The 14,419-nt window shown below is 42.4% G+C and overlaps 3 protein-coding genes across 4 annotated transcripts; 1 reads left to right on the top strand and 2 right to left on the bottom strand.

Moving 5' to 3' along the window:
* Positions 1–290: 290 nt before the first annotated feature.
* Positions 291–1,544, bottom strand: saysd1 (SAYSVFN motif domain containing 1). Its single transcript, XM_058046105.1, has 2 exons — positions 947–1,544; positions 291–789 (listed from the first exon to the last, which is right to left on the bottom strand). Exons 1-2 carry the CDS (start codon positions 1,106–1,108, stop codon positions 466–468), a joined length of 486 nt encoding a protein of 161 aa, XP_057902088.1. The 5' UTR covers positions 1,109–1,544; the 3' UTR covers positions 291–465.
* On the top strand, positions 1,295–3,226 carry grcc10 (gene rich cluster, C10 gene). Of its 2 annotated transcripts, none has more exons than XM_058046127.1 (4): positions 1,295–1,383; positions 1,960–2,013; positions 2,159–2,335; positions 2,420–3,226. In XM_058046127.1, exons 2-4 carry the CDS (start codon positions 1,962–1,964, stop codon positions 2,557–2,559), a joined length of 369 nt encoding a protein of 122 aa, XP_057902110.1. In that variant the 5' UTR covers positions 1,295–1,383; positions 1,960–1,961; the 3' UTR covers positions 2,560–3,226. The 2 variants fall into 2 exon arrangements, with proteins under 2 accessions (XP_057902110.1, XP_057902102.1); XM_058046119.1 differs by lacking the exon at positions 1,295–1,383 and adding an exon at positions 1,545–1,653.
* Positions 3,227–3,435: 209 nt separating this feature from the next.
* On the bottom strand, positions 3,436–13,134 carry LOC131099870 (cytospin-A-like). The gene is made up of 12 exons (XM_058046090.1): positions 12,984–13,134; positions 12,463–12,524; positions 9,816–10,295; positions 9,659–9,732; positions 8,884–9,578; positions 7,282–7,360; positions 7,134–7,209; positions 6,434–6,470; positions 6,273–6,369; positions 6,068–6,184; positions 5,930–5,989; positions 3,436–4,019 (listed from the first exon to the last, which is right to left on the bottom strand). Exons 2-12 carry the CDS (start codon positions 12,491–12,493, stop codon positions 3,930–3,932), a joined length of 1,836 nt encoding a protein of 611 aa, XP_057902073.1. The 5' UTR covers positions 12,494–12,524; positions 12,984–13,134; the 3' UTR covers positions 3,436–3,929.
* Between the last annotated feature and the right edge of the window lie 1,285 nt (positions 13,135–14,419).

The raw sequence follows: 14,419 nt of genomic DNA, 5'->3' as shown, positions 1-14,419 counted from the left end.
TGCTCTCGCTCTGTTCTAAGAAAAAATGTCATGTTTCTCTGGGAAGAATACAACACTGCCCCTCGTGGCCGTTTGATTATCTTAAGAAACACCTTTCAAACGATTGCAATCTCTTTCTAAATCATCTAAAGCATTTGTGTAATTGTAATTTAAAAATATGTACACGTTATATTAATTGTATTCTAATGATATGTTTATTATATGTATTATATTTACTGTACAGCAAGGAGCAGCATAGATAATACATATTACATTGTGTTGTATTTATATATGTATTAATAATATAATTTTGTAACAACTCCCTCATGTTGCTGTAGTATTAGGACGTTGTGCATTTCAGTTGGCATTTTAACAACCTAATTTAAGAAAATTTAACACACATTACTTCAAATATGAAACAGCAATGTGAATAATACATTTAATGTAAATCAAAAACTCCCAATCGCTGCACAATCTTCACCCATTTCATCTGTTTGCCAAGGGTCTGTAGCCCATCTCTCCCTCCAGCTGCTCTGCAGTAAGAGCACCCAACAAAGGTTGGCAGTCTGGATTGAAGACAGAATAAGCGCTCATTTCTCCAGGTTTCCTCGCTGCAGGGCTACGGAGTCCTTCATACAGCCAGTAGAAGAGGGAAACCACGAAGAAGGGCAAGCCGAACTCCAGTTCTGCAAACATGCCGAGCAGGACCAGCCAGAGCAGGACTTTGAGGAACGTGATGCTTGAAATTACGTATTTTTTGGAGGCCAGCCATCTTCCAAGGGTGCTGTCCAGCAGCCAGTCACTACCACCCTGCAGGAATGTAATATTACATATTCTGTAGATAGGCCTGGATAGTACAGATTTAATAATACATCAAGTAGTTCTATATTTTTTGTATAATTTATTATTTGATATGATTACATTTGGACAGGGTACGCTTCTTGTTAAAGTATTCCCACTGCCTTACCTCTATTTGAGGGTCCTGGCCCAAAGAGTGTTCTTTTGCCACCTTTTTAGGCGGACTGTCGGCTGTCGTGGTGTCCGTGTTTGATTTAGCAATTTGATCCATATTATTATGAGCATTTTCGCCCCGTCGACGTGCCCTAAACTCTGCAAGTTTCCGCTCCATTGCCAATAATCTTACAAATGACAGGTCACGCAGAATATATCACATTAATTAAACCTTCCTAAGTTCATCCGCAATGACAAATACAAGTTTTAGCGTTGAAAAAAAACGTACTTAGCCGAAACCGGCCACTTTTCGCCATCTGACGTTGTTTACTTTTGCTTTGGTGCCTGCCTGAAAGTAGGGTGTACTGTCGTAAACGCATGTTGACTGTCGTGAAAAAGGTGCCACTTAGCCAAATTGAGCTTTTGGCTAGCGAACTTGTTTTTGACGTTGTGGTGAGTTGTATTCCATTATGCTGGATTTTATTGAGTAGGTTTCAACTTTTATATGGTTAAAACGTCATCATAAATATGTCGGTGACACCTATAACTTTCAGCGTTGAATAAAATGTACTTAGCCCTTGTCGCCATCTGACGCTGTTTACTTTTGCTTGGTGCCTGCCTGAAAGTAGGGTGTACTGTCGCAAACGTCTGTTGACTGTCGTGAAAAAGGTGCCACTTAGCCAAATTGAGCTTTTGGCTAGCGAGCTTGTTTTTGACGTTGTGGTGAGTTGTATTCAATTATGCTGCATTTTATTGAGTATGTATCAACTTTTATATGGTTAAAACGTCATCAAAAATATGTCGGTGAATATACGATGTTTAAAACACGAATTAGGTGTGGTTATGATGCTTCGACAATGGTTGTCACATAAACACGAGCCACTTTACAAAGCTCCGTAATACCAACATGAGCTTGACTTTGAGCTTGAGTGTAATAATACGTAATAATTTGTGGAACTGCTTTCATTGCACCTTTGATTATGTTCAAATACAGTCTAAATGTTACTGAACAGGCTACGTTGTTTGCAGACATGGCCTCTGCCCCAGCACAACAGCCCACCCTGACTGTGGAGCAGACTAGAGGTGAGAAGTCAAGACCCAGATTCATTTGTAGACCAAAAATCACACTAAAACTAAAATATGTCCCAAAAAAAAGCCAACTATAAATAATTGGTGTGTAAGTTGACACTTTACTGAGGCTGTGTTTTTATTATTGTGTGCGGCGCAGTGGTGCTCGGTGAGGTGATCCAGGCCTTCGCGGTCCCAGAGAACGCGATGAGGATGGAGGAGGCCAGAGAGAGCGCCTGCAACGACATGGGCAAGATGCTGCAGCTGGTGCTCCCCGTGGCCACTCAGATTCAACAGGAAGTCATCAAAGCTTACGGATTCAACAATGAAGGAGAAGGTGGGACGGCCGCTTCGCTTCAATGTACAATGTACGACATTGATTTTGAAACCGTATTAATTGTGGTCCCTGCTTCTCTTTTAGGTGTGCTCAAATTTGCCAGATTAGTGAAGATGTATGAAACCCAAGACCCAGAAATAGCGGCCATGTCAGCAAAGCTCAAGTCTCTCCTCCTGCCCCCGTTGTCAACACCGCCTATAGGTGGCACCATTCCGGCCTCATAAGAACAAACCAAGTGCCTGTATCAAGTGAAGATTGTTCACAATATCACCTTAAACGTCATTCCGTATTTGCATTCAGCGACGTGAGTTTAGTGGGTGGAGCGGAAAGCCGTGCTTGCCTGTTCAGCGAAGGTGTCTCTCTCTTACAGCGGCTGTATCACCATGGTAACTTAGGCTAAACTCATAACCCGGGGCCTCATCTGTGAAACCGGATAGAAATCTGCGTACGGACAAAAATATTCAGGTCTACAAAAAAATGGCATATGCAGATATTTACTTTGCTTCCTGTCCATATGTGCTTTCATAATCTGTTTCCTGTAAATTCCATCCATCCATCTATGCTGCTAACTCCTAGAATGAATGCAATGACTGCTTCCATTGCATGTTTATTTCTCATTTCACTTCACCGCTTCAAACATGCATCACCTTTTTTGCCATGTCTCCAAAAAGTTTTATAAATGAGGCTCCTGGTCCCTACCTTTTGTGTCCTTACCTGAAAATATCAACATTGAAGTCATTTAATGTGCTAAAAAATGCTAAATTATTGTTTTGTTGTAATGACATAAGCATGGATTTGTGGTTGTATTTATCTACATTGCTGAAACATTTCCATTAACCCAATTTTCACATTATTTTATATATGATATGTTAATAAATGTTTTATATTCTGGTTGACGCTCTGAAGTGAATGTAGCGTTTATCAGACATTTGTTTGTGGCGGTAAATATGGACCGCCACACATAAATTAGACATTACCTGTTCTCTCTGGTTCAAAAACAACGGGAATTGAGTTTGTCGTTCCACTAGATGGTGTCGTAACTCATACGCCACAGAATAAGACGACATTGCAGGAGAAATCAGTGTTGCCTGCTTAGTGACTAAATATGTATATATTATCTTTATTGCATAAAGTCCTCAGGCAACTACTTCAATATTGGATTTTTTAAAAATGACAAACACTTGCTAAAATTTTCCTCACAGACAATACAGGTTAGAAAAACATAACATTAAAACTAGATTAATGTCTTTGGATGCATGCAGACAATGAATGTGACAATCACAGCAGACGATACATAACAGATAAAGTGCTCCAATCCCAAAAAGGGTTGTCATTAAAGTGCTAATTTTCATAAAACATAATTGTAGGTGCGACCCAGTGCATCATAGCTCACCAAAAGAAATGTGAAATGAGTTCATTGTCATGTAAAAAGTTATTAGTGTGCAGTGCAACAATCTGGCTGCTGGTCTTATTGCAGTACGAGCAATTTTAAAAAGAAAAGGTAAAAAAAAAAAAAAACTCCACTAGGTAGGATCCATAAAATGTTGCATACTAGTAGTCAAACAGCCTTGATGCAGGCAGAGGAGATGGTACCTCACTTCTCAAAATGCTGATATATGCTTTCCACGTAGCCCAGAACCTTCTGCCAGTCTGGACCACCTGACTTCAGCATCTCTTCTGTGGACTGCAAAAAAAAAAACAATAACATGAACATGAGCTGCATGCAAAAACAAGGGGAAAATGGATTCCATTGGGTATATATTGGATTTATGTAGCATGGAAATGTCGTGATTAGGCTGCACGGTGGTCTAGTGATTAGCGCGCAGACCTCACGGCTAGGAGACCCGAGTTCAATCCCACCCTCGGCCATCTCTGTGTGGAGTTTGCATGTTCTCCCCATGCATGCGTGGGTGCAGCACATGAACTCAGATGAAAAAGCTGAGCTGACAGAGAACATCAAGTGGAGGTTGAATTGCAAGGTTTATAGTGTCAAAAAAATCTACAATATCACCACAGGGTTTCGGAAGGCTGGAATACTGTGTGATGAAGGGGACAGCTCCAGCTAAAGGGATAATCTGCCTCAAGAGAGGCTGACAAAGTGTGTGATGAAGGAATTAAGAGGAATTTATGAACATAACTATTTAGAAGGCTGCACGGCGGTGTGTGCAGTTTGCATGTTCTCCCCGTGTATGCGTGGGTTTTCTCCGGGTACTCCGGTTTCCTCCCACATTCCAAAAACATGCTAGGTTAATTGGCCACTCCAAATTGTCCATAGGTATGAATGTGAGTGTGAATGGTTGTTTGTCTATATGTGCCCTGTGATTGGCTGGCCACCAGTCCAGGGTGTACCCCGCCTCTTGCCCGAAGACAGCTGGGATAGGCTCCAGCACCCCCGCGACCCTCTTGAGGATAAGCGGTAGAAAATGAATGAATTTTAGAGCCCTCTAGACATGAAGTAACACCCCTATAGTGAACTTTATACTCATATTACCCAATATAGTAGACATAATAAGAGAAAATACGATGTTTTTACGCTGCATGGCGGATGAGTGATTAGCACGAGGGCCTTACAGCTAGGAGACCCGAGTTCAATTCCACCCTCGGCCATCTCTGTGTGGAGTTTGCATGTTCTCCTCGTGCATGCGTGGGTTTTCTCCGGGTACTTCGGTTTCCTCCCACATTCCAAAAACATGCTAGGTTAATTGGCCACTCCAAATTGTCCATAGGTATGAATGTGAGTGTGAATGGTTGTTTGTCTATATGTGCCCTGTGATTGGCTGGCCACCAGTCCAGGGTGTACCCCGCCTCTCGCCCGAAGACAGCTGGGATAGGCTCCAGCACCCCCGCAATCCTCGTGAGGATAAGCGGTAAAAAATGAATGTATAGATATTCCCGTTACGAGTGTAAAGGTGACTATAGGGGTGTTATTTCTTATCTAGAGGGCTCTAATAATGTTAATGGTATTAAGTTCGGGAACGTTTTCTATGTTCCAGCTATGAAAATATTTAATTAATAAAAATTTTATTTGTTTCTCACCTCAGTAATCAGGGCTGCATGGCGGACGAGTGGTTAGCACGCAGGTCTCACAGCTAGGAGACCCGAGTTCAATCCCACCCTTGGCTATCTCTGTGTGGAGTTTGCATGCGTGGGTTTTCTCCGGGTACTCCAAAATATTCCAAAAACATGCTAGGTTAATTGGCGACTCCAAATTGTCCATAGGTATGAATGTGAGTGTGAATGGTTGTTTGTCTACATGTGCCCTGTGATTGGCACCGCTCGCCCGAAGACAGCTGGGATAGGCTCCAGCACCCCGTGCAACCCTCGTGAGGATAAGCGGTAGAAAATGAATGAATGACTGGAAACAATTAGTAGGCCATCTGCTCTTCGATCAGCTTTCATATCAATCATTAGTGGTGAGTATCTATATTGTGCTGTGACTGAACAATGGCAATTGAAGAGAGAAGGGCAATGTAATAAAAATGACAACTGTCGCTTTAATTGCAAATGTTGATCCGGTTATCTAGTGGTGGCCTGAGATGTTTTCACGTCCTTATTGTGTTTCATAAAGAAATAAAAGCATAATTAAAATCTCACCAGAGTGGCTCTGATTCCAACAGACTCTCCTGTCTTAAAAGCAAGCTCCAAATTTCCTTTCTGGGACATAAAAAAAAAAAGAGTTAAGTTCCTATAATATTGCCACTGAGACGTGTACACACAAAGAGTGTATTGTACCTTGTCTGCTGGGTTGAGGCTGTGGAAAGGAACACGAGTGGGCAGGTAGGTGTGATAGACGGCACACAAGGCCAAACCATCCTCCCAACAGGTACTGAAGTTGGTGATGTCAATATTCTGTCAGAGAAACATTAAAGTTGTATTTGTAGTAAACATTAAGTACTCATATTAGGTTTAAATTTAAAAAAAAAATCTGATTTTCAACCTGATACCCTTGAGTACGACTTTGACACCAAAAAAGCAGGGAGTTTCTTCTGGAGCCGCCGTGACGCCGAGACACGGGATGGACTCTGTCTTGAGGTCTGAAAGTGTCAGCATGAAGTATTCATGAAAAAAAAAAAAACTTTACGCAAATGTGCTACTTACTTAGTAGTATTTGAATTTGGGTTTCCACACCGTTTACCTGCAAGACAAAAAAAAAAAAGAGTGACAATCACGCCAGCATGGTAACCCACAGGCCTCACTTTGTCATCATGGGGTTTCTCACCATTGCACTTGATGCACATGCCTCCATTTAGCCAATAGCATTCAATTGGAAGGACTGACTTATGAGATTGCATTGCATCCCAGTGAGGGAGCAGGTCCGCTGTTGACTGTTGTAACGGACTATTGTGTCGCAGTCTGATGTGGATCAGGTCCACATGATGTGGATCAGGTCCACATTTTGATTTTGAGTAAACAAATGTTGTCTGAGTAAAGTCGTGTAGGGAAATTACAATACAAGCAATTAGTGCACGGGTCCGTTTATTACCGTAATGACCATAATAGCTGTGAATGTGAAAAACAGCTTATCCAGTTCATGGCAGAGCTGGAGCCTATCCCAGCTGACACTTGGACATATACACAAGCAAGCAATTCACACTCCCACAAATCCCACACAGAGAGGTCCAGGCCGGAATCGAACCCGGAACCACCATGCTGTGCGGCAGGCTACTAATCAAGTGCTCCATATTGTGGCCCTGAGGAAAAAGTGGGCGTGTTAAAATGAATAAAAGGTTCCATGGTCCGTGTGGTACAGATCTGGACCGCAGTTGACCGTATTGTGCTCCTAAAGCCTCAAACTGACCCGCAAGAACGCTAGAGCAGCCGTCCACACGCGTCACACCGTGGGTGGTCCTCCTCGCTCGTGTCGGCTCCTCCTTCTGGAATGACGGTTCATCGTGGAAGATCAAGGCTTTGGTCATTGGCTTTGTCATGAGATGAAATGTGTTTACCTTGCAAAACGGCAACGTTGTACTCGTGTTGTTATTATTATTCATGGCGTCAGCCGGCAGTGGAAGACGTGACATACTCCTAAAACGGCAAAAGTTTCAATGTTAAAAAAGGGGGGTACTATTATGGGAAAGCCACTCTCTAATTACTAGTACACAAACATTTGGGTGGATGGATTTTTCAATAAGGTACACAAAATCACAGTAGTTCATGAGGAACCAACCTATCCTATCCCTAACCACTACTCATTACTTCCTCAGTAACTACTCTGAATTCATGTGCCTTAGTTCCTCAGTCATTACTCAACTCATTACTTCCTCAGTAACCTATGCTAAATTTGGGCCTCATTTCCTCAGTAACTACTCTAATAATAAGTTCATTAGTTTCTCAGTAACTACTCTAAAGTGATGTGCCTGAGATCCTCAGTAACCACTCTACTTATTGGTTCCAGATTAGCTCTTCATTAGTGCACCAGTAACTACTCTAAACTTGAGCCTTAGTTCCTCAGTAATGACTCTAAATTTGTGCTTTAGTTCTCCAGAAACTACTCTACTCATTAATTCATTGGTAACTACTCTAAACGTGCCACAGTAACCACTCTACTCATCAGTTCCACAGTAACTACTCTAAATTGGTGCCTTACTTCCTCAGTAACTACTCTAAATTTGGGCCCCATTTCCTCAGTAACTACTCTAATAAGTTCATTAGTTCCTCAGTAATTACTCTAAAGTGATGTGCCATAGATCCCCAGTAACGACTCTTATTAGTTCCAGATTAGCTCTTCATTAGTGCACCAGTAACTACTCTAAACTTGAGCCTTAGTTCCTCAGTAACCATTCAACTCATTAGTTCCTCGGTAACTACTCTAAATGTGTGCTTTAGTTCGCCAGAAACTACTCTACCCATCAATTCATTGCTAACTACTCTAAATGTGTGTCTTAGTTCCACAGTAACTACTCTACTCATTAGTTCCTCAGTAACTACTCTAAATTGGTGCCTTACTTTCTCGGTAACTACTCTACTCATTAGTTCCTCAGTAACTACTCTAAATTGGTGCCTTACTTCCTCGGTAACTACTCAAAATTTGGGCCTCATTTCCTCAGTAACTACTCTAATAAGTTCATTAGTTCCTCAGTAACTACTCTAAAGTGATGTGCCATAGATCCCCAGTAACCACTCTACTTAGTAGTTCCAGATTAGCTCTTCATTAGTGCATCAGTAGCTACTCTAAACTTGAGCCTTAGTTCCTCAGTAACCATTCAACTCATTAGTTCCTCGGTAACTACTCTAAATGTGTGCTTTAGTTCCCCAGAAACTACTCTACACATCAATTCATTGATAACTACTCTAAATCTGTGCCTTAGTTCCACAGCAACTACTCTACTCATCAGTTCCTCAGTAACTACTCTAAATGTGTGCTTTAGTTCCCCAGTAACTACTCTACTCATTAGTTCCTCGGTAACTACTCTAAATGTGTGCTTTAGTTCCCCAATAACTACTCTACTCATCAGTTCCCCAGTAACTACTCTAAATGTGTATCTTAGTTCCCCAGTAACTACTCTTAAAATGACTATTGCAAGTTTTGGAATGTAATCTAGACTTACCAAGATCTTTCAGACAACATGACGATCTTCCTTGGCTCACTTTGACTCCGCCCTTCTTTTTTCTTCTCCCGTGCAGCCAAACTTCGAAGGTAACCTTCCGCTATACCTTTTCCTGTCAGCTGCAGGCCTTTTTCACTAATCTCATCATTCATCTCAGGATCCTCTTTTTCTCCTTTAACCTTTGGCAACTCATCTTCCTCCATAACATTTGCAATCTCCAGGCCTTCAACCTTCTCAGAGATCTTCTCAGACATTTGTGTCTCTGGAGTCTCCAGGCCTTGAACGTTCTCAGAGATCTTCTCAGACATTTGTGTCTCTGGAGTCTCCAGGCCTTGAACCTTCTCAGAGATCTTCTCAGAGCCTTGTGTCTCTGGCTTTTCTCCGCAGGCTGCTGTTATGTCTTCTATTTCTGGTTTATGCTGCTGCTGCTGGTGATGATGATGATGATGATGCTGCTGCTGCCCTTCAAGTGCGGACAGTCTCGTGCATACGTCCCTTTGTTCTGACCGCAGACGTTCAAGCTCTTTCTCCGTCTCCTGCCGTCTGCTGTGCGCCTGAGCCAGCTGGTTCTGCACGCTCCTGTGGTTGCCCTGGAGCACAGTGAGGGCCTGCTCCGATTCCGCTCGTAGACGATCGGCCACCGACACGGCAATCTGCATGTCACACTGGAACCGATGCCATTCCGACCTCTCCGTCTGCCACGGAGCACAAAGAAAACGCGGATCAGGAAAATGCATGGGAATTCTCCTTGAATTAAAAACCAGGTTGGACTCACCTTCAGCATCTCTCTCAGGCCGTTGACCTCGTCGGTGAGTCTGTCTCTCTCGGCTATGAAATGTCGGAGCAGTTCTGACACATCACAAAAAAAAAAAAAACACTGGCATTGAAGAAGGAGTTCAGAACACCCAGAAAGATACCCAGCCGAGGCCTACCTTCAGTTCCCATAGAAGTGCTGGGGCTGACGCCCATTGAGGTCTTGTACCGCTCCACCAGGCCGTGTAAGGTCAGGGTCAGTTCCTCCGAGGACCTCTCAGCTGCGGCCTGAGGTTCCAAGCCGCTGTCCCGCTCCTGCCAACTCTGCTCCGAAGGACACGGCATGGACGCAGGTACTGATGTCAGGCTGGGCAGACCAACCGCCGCCTCCTCCTCCTCCTCGTCGTCGTCGTCTTCGTGTCCCGTTACTTCATCACTTATGTTTGTGTGTGGAGATATGACGCTGTCCACGCTTATGACAGCCCACTCGGAAGGTGGAGACAGCTTCTGTGTCCAGTCTGGAACTGCAGAGGTGGTGGCGGCCATGTCTAGTGAGGGTGTCTGCGGCTTCCTGGAGGAGACGATGGACAAAGCCAAGGCGGAGAGATCCGCCTCTGACGGTGTCGAAGGAGGAGTTTGGAATAAATCCAAAGGAGATCCTGGAAGAAAGAGCGTTAAATAGGGAGGGGGATCCATGCCTTGCCTTTGTGTTGGACTAGAGAAGCAGCAGGAGGAGCAATATGGATAAATAAATATACATTGGAACCTAAACATATAAAAACCTTATGAATCCAATACATTATAGAACATTATTATAATGTGATTGTGATTATTTAATTTGAAGTTCATTCATTCATTCATTTTCTACCGCTTTTCCTCACGAGGGTCGCGGTGGGTGCTGGAGCCTATCCCAGCTGTCTTGGGGCGTGAGGAAGGGTACACCCTGGACTGGTCGCCAGCCAATCACAGGGCACATATAGACAAACAACCATTCACACTCACATTCATACCTATGGACAATTCGGAGTCGCTAATTAACCTAGCATGTTTTTGGAATGTGGGAGGAAACCGGAGTACCCGGAGAAAACCCACGCATGCACAAGGAGAACATGCAAACTCCACACAGAGATGGCCGAGGATGGAATTGAACCCTGGCCTCCTAGCTGTGAGGTCTGCGCGCTAACCACTCGACTGCCGTGCCGCCTCTTCTAAATAGTTATGTTCATAAATTCCTCTTAATTCCTTCATCACACACTTTGTCAGCCTCTTTCATTGTCGCTGTCGGTGTCACCCGAGGCAGATTATCCCTGAATTGAGCCCTGGTCTCCTAGCTGTGAGGTCTGTGCGCTAACCACTAGACCGCCGTGCCGCCCTTAATTTGCAGTATTTTAAATATTTATTTTTATTTTTCAATCTCACTGAAACAATACCATAACAGTGATGTTTTTATATCCTTGTTAGCTTGTGGTGACTGTGTAGTTGGAGTGGTTTCTTTCTTTTGTATTGGACTATGTACGATACTAATAATGAACTGGTTGCTCTTGGCACGTGGTTGGGTGCCTCAAGCTGGGTGAGGGTGGTTGGATATGGGGTTTTTATTCTGTGTACACAAGGAATAATATATGTTTTGTTGGGATGAGGTTGGAATCTGGGTGGTGGGACTAGATAAGTCTTGACTTTTTCCGTCTCTCTTTCGAACATGTGTACGTTTATATATATATTACGCGCTAGCGATGGATCTGCGCGATCGATCGATAGCGCTGGAGACCGATGCTTTGACACTGCGCTGACGATATAATGACAATCGTTGATATGCTAATTGCATACAATGACAGGGTTAGGGTTATGGTTAGGGTTAAGGTTAGGGTTCACACTCTCCCTGCCAAGAACGGTAACAAAGTACTGCTTGACAATTAATCAACGCTCAGCGCCACCATCTGTTGGCATCTAAACAAACTACACACATCCATCCCGGGCGCAGTAATATACCATCGATCGTGAGCGCAGAAATCGGTCGATTTGTGCGCTAACGATGGATCCATCTCTCGATCGATCGCGCAGATCCATCGTTAGCGCATACCACATATACATAGGTATTTTTTATTTGTATTGATTTTGGTTGGTTTGTGGTGTTTTGGATGTTTTTCATTCTCGGAATAAAAAAAAAACAAACAAAAAAAAAAACATAATGCAATACATCGATACACGCATACCCAAATGCTGTATAGTTGATTAGTTGAACCCTAGGACTTAGGCTCCTAATTGAGCCAAATGGAGACACAGAACCAATTTGTTCATTGCTCTGTGCGCGTTACATGAACAAATACGTCCAGGGTATGAATAATTTTGCACTTAAATGTCTTGTACACCCCCTCCCCAATCTAAATGGACATGCATAACAGTCAGATCTATGTGTTTTTAAAGCATTTTAAACACAATTTACTGCAAACATAATGCAATACATCGATACACGCATACCCAAATGCTGTATAGTTGATTAGTTGAACCCTAGGTTGAACCCTTAGGCTCCCAATTGAGCCAAATGGAGACACAGAACCAATTTGTTCATTGCTCTGTGCGCGTTACATGAACAAATACGTACAGGGTATGAATAATTTTGCACTTAAATGTCTTGTACACCCCCCCCAATCTAAATGGATATGCATAACAGTCAGATCTATGTGTTTTTAAAGCATTTAAACACAATTTACTGCATTTTTTTTACATATAGTTATCCCTAATTTACTGTTTCTCATTACTACCATAGGGTTGGTCATAAGTGTGGTTGTGTCAAACGATTGTGTCATTTTTGTGGAGTTGGGGTACCTCCTGAGGAGTGGTTGTTTGTATTCCCCATGATGATGCAGATTGATGAAGAGGGAGCCAATCTACAGAAATACAAATATAACATTAATTTGGACACATCATAGCACATTTTGACTGCTGTTTTGGAACATGTTAAGTTTAAATTCAGTGTATACCTGACTATACAGCAGTTCCACCTGAAACTAAGCTGCTAAGAAATGAGGTGGTGACATTTTAACACCCAGAAACGCTGACAGTACTGTAATTGGACCGTCAACAGTCCAATTAAGTCCCAGCCTCTACGACTATATGACACATTAAACATGATCACGTGGATCAAATGCAATGACGCAATATATGCTCCCACTTATTCCCCACATTTGACTTTTACCTCTGCAGACAGCTAATGCCGCCTTACACCGAGAAACGGCGTTCTGCGTCCCCAGCGACCAAAAAACTCGTCGTTTTGTGACTGGACTTTTGAAGGACGCGTCCCCAGAACCACACATAAGCCTAGCATGCATGCAGACATGCATGCATACCTGCCGCAGCTGCACCTCTTCCGTCCAAGCGTCCAAAAGTCTGCAGGTTTTGGCTCCGCCCACTCAGAAATCACGCATGCACACGTCGAGCGGGGTTTAATGACGTTCACAAACGTGACGTTCACGTTCCATCTTCTTCTTCTTCTCCTGTAAAGACAATGCGACAAAAGCAGGAAGGAACTTAAGTGTTGGCGCAGCAGATGCGCATGAAGAGGGTGAAAAGTGGTGCAACATGGTTCACATTCCCAATATTGTTTAGTTAATTTCTTTCATTAAAAAACTGACAGCAGATAAGTTATAAGCACTGTGGGGCCCTTTCAGCCAATCAGGAACCTAAAGTCAGCTCCATAGAAGGCAAAATAACAATTGTGAGTGAAATCATAAGTGTTGACTATTAATGATAATGACTTTAATTAAAGGAAGCCGACCTGTCGTTCAGATTTACCGTATATAACGTCATCATGCTGGCAAATGCTTCCATCTAGCGGCCAATACTTGCAACAACACGACAAGCGAAATGTATTTTTTTTTCTAAAGTACAAAACGATTTAGGTTTTGGTTGTTTCACTTCTGATATTTCAGTGTGGGTCATTTTATAATTATGTCGACTTTAATTGGATGGTATGTGATTGTCAGTCAGTTAGTTAGTACCATGGACAGAGTATGGACGCCAATGTAGCTAAATGTCGCCATCTAGTGACCAATCGCAAGACCTGACGCGTAGGATATATTTTTCACATTTCCCCACCATTCTAAGCACTATTTTAATTATTTTATTCAATGTAAAATATATTAGAATTACCATAAATGGATAGGTATGAAAATGAATCAGTTCACACTCATCCACCATCCCCAGTCTTTTCATGACGTACAATCACATTAAACCCAATTCAAAAGCTGCATTAAAAAATATGCATTTTTAAAGACCTGAATTGAGAATATATTGTTGAGTTTTTTGTTAAAAGATGCCACTTACCTTTATCTTGCAGTTATATTCCTCTCTTAGAAACACATTTTAACGTACCTGTTTAAAAAATAATGCAATACAGAACTATTAGCAGTGTCACCTAAAACTATGTATTAAAAAAATAAAAAATATGCATTTTTAAAGACCTGAATTGAAAATATATTGTTGTGTTTTGTGCTAAGATGCCACTTACCTTTATCTTGCAATTATATTCCTCTCTTAGAAACACATTTGAACGTACCTGTTTGAAAAATAATGCAATACTATTAGCAGTGTGACCTAAAACTGTGTATTTTTTGATAAAGCATGATATTAAGTATGATATTGTGCAGCTGTGCAGCCCAGCATATTCATCACAACATACTCCGACATAATTGGGTGCATTGCAAGTCAAACGTAACCACGTAAGGACCACTTCCTGTTCTGAGGCAAGGAGGAGGAAGACCCAGACTTTTCTATTTATAGAAAG

Source organism: Doryrhamphus excisus, chromosome 1 (assembly GCF_030265055.1).
Source record: "Doryrhamphus excisus isolate RoL2022-K1 chromosome 1, RoL_Dexc_1.0, whole genome shotgun sequence".
Taxonomy (NCBI): Eukaryota; Metazoa; Chordata; class Actinopteri; order Syngnathiformes; family Syngnathidae; genus Doryrhamphus; species Doryrhamphus excisus.
Note: the sequence above shows the minus strand (reverse complement) of the source record. Positions and strands in the feature narration are given on the sequence as shown.

Bases quoted from the DNA above. Each gene is read 5' to 3' on its own strand.
- saysd1 (XM_058046105.1), bottom strand. From the start codon at position 1,108: ATGGAGCGGAAACTTGCAGAGTTTAGGGCACGTCGACGGGGCGAAAAT. The intron at 790-946 runs GTAAGGCAGTGG...ACATTCCTGCAG, and splicing joins GCCAGGACCCTCAAATAGAG to GGTGGTAGTGACTGGCTGCT.
- grcc10 (XM_058046127.1), top strand. From the start codon at position 1,962: ATGGCCTCTGCCCCAGCACAACAGCCCACCCTGACTGTGGAGCAGACT. The intron at 2,014-2,158 runs GTGAGAAGTCAA...TGTGCGGCGCAG, and splicing joins GACTGTGGAGCAGACTAGAG to TGGTGCTCGGTGAGGTGATC. The intron at 2,336-2,419 runs GTGGGACGGCCG...CTTCTCTTTTAG, and splicing joins ATTCAACAATGAAGGAGAAG to GTGTGCTCAAATTTGCCAGA.
- LOC131099870 (XM_058046090.1), bottom strand. From the start codon at position 12,493: ATGGGGAATACAAACAACCACTCCTCAGGAG. The intron at 9,733-9,815 runs GTAGGCCTCGGC...GTGATGTGTCAG, and splicing joins CACTTCTATGGGAACTGAAG to AACTGCTCCGACATTTCATA. The intron at 5,990-6,067 runs GTACAATACACT...TTTATGTCCCAG, and splicing joins GCCTCAACCCAGCAGACAAG to AAAGGAAATTTGGAGCTTGC.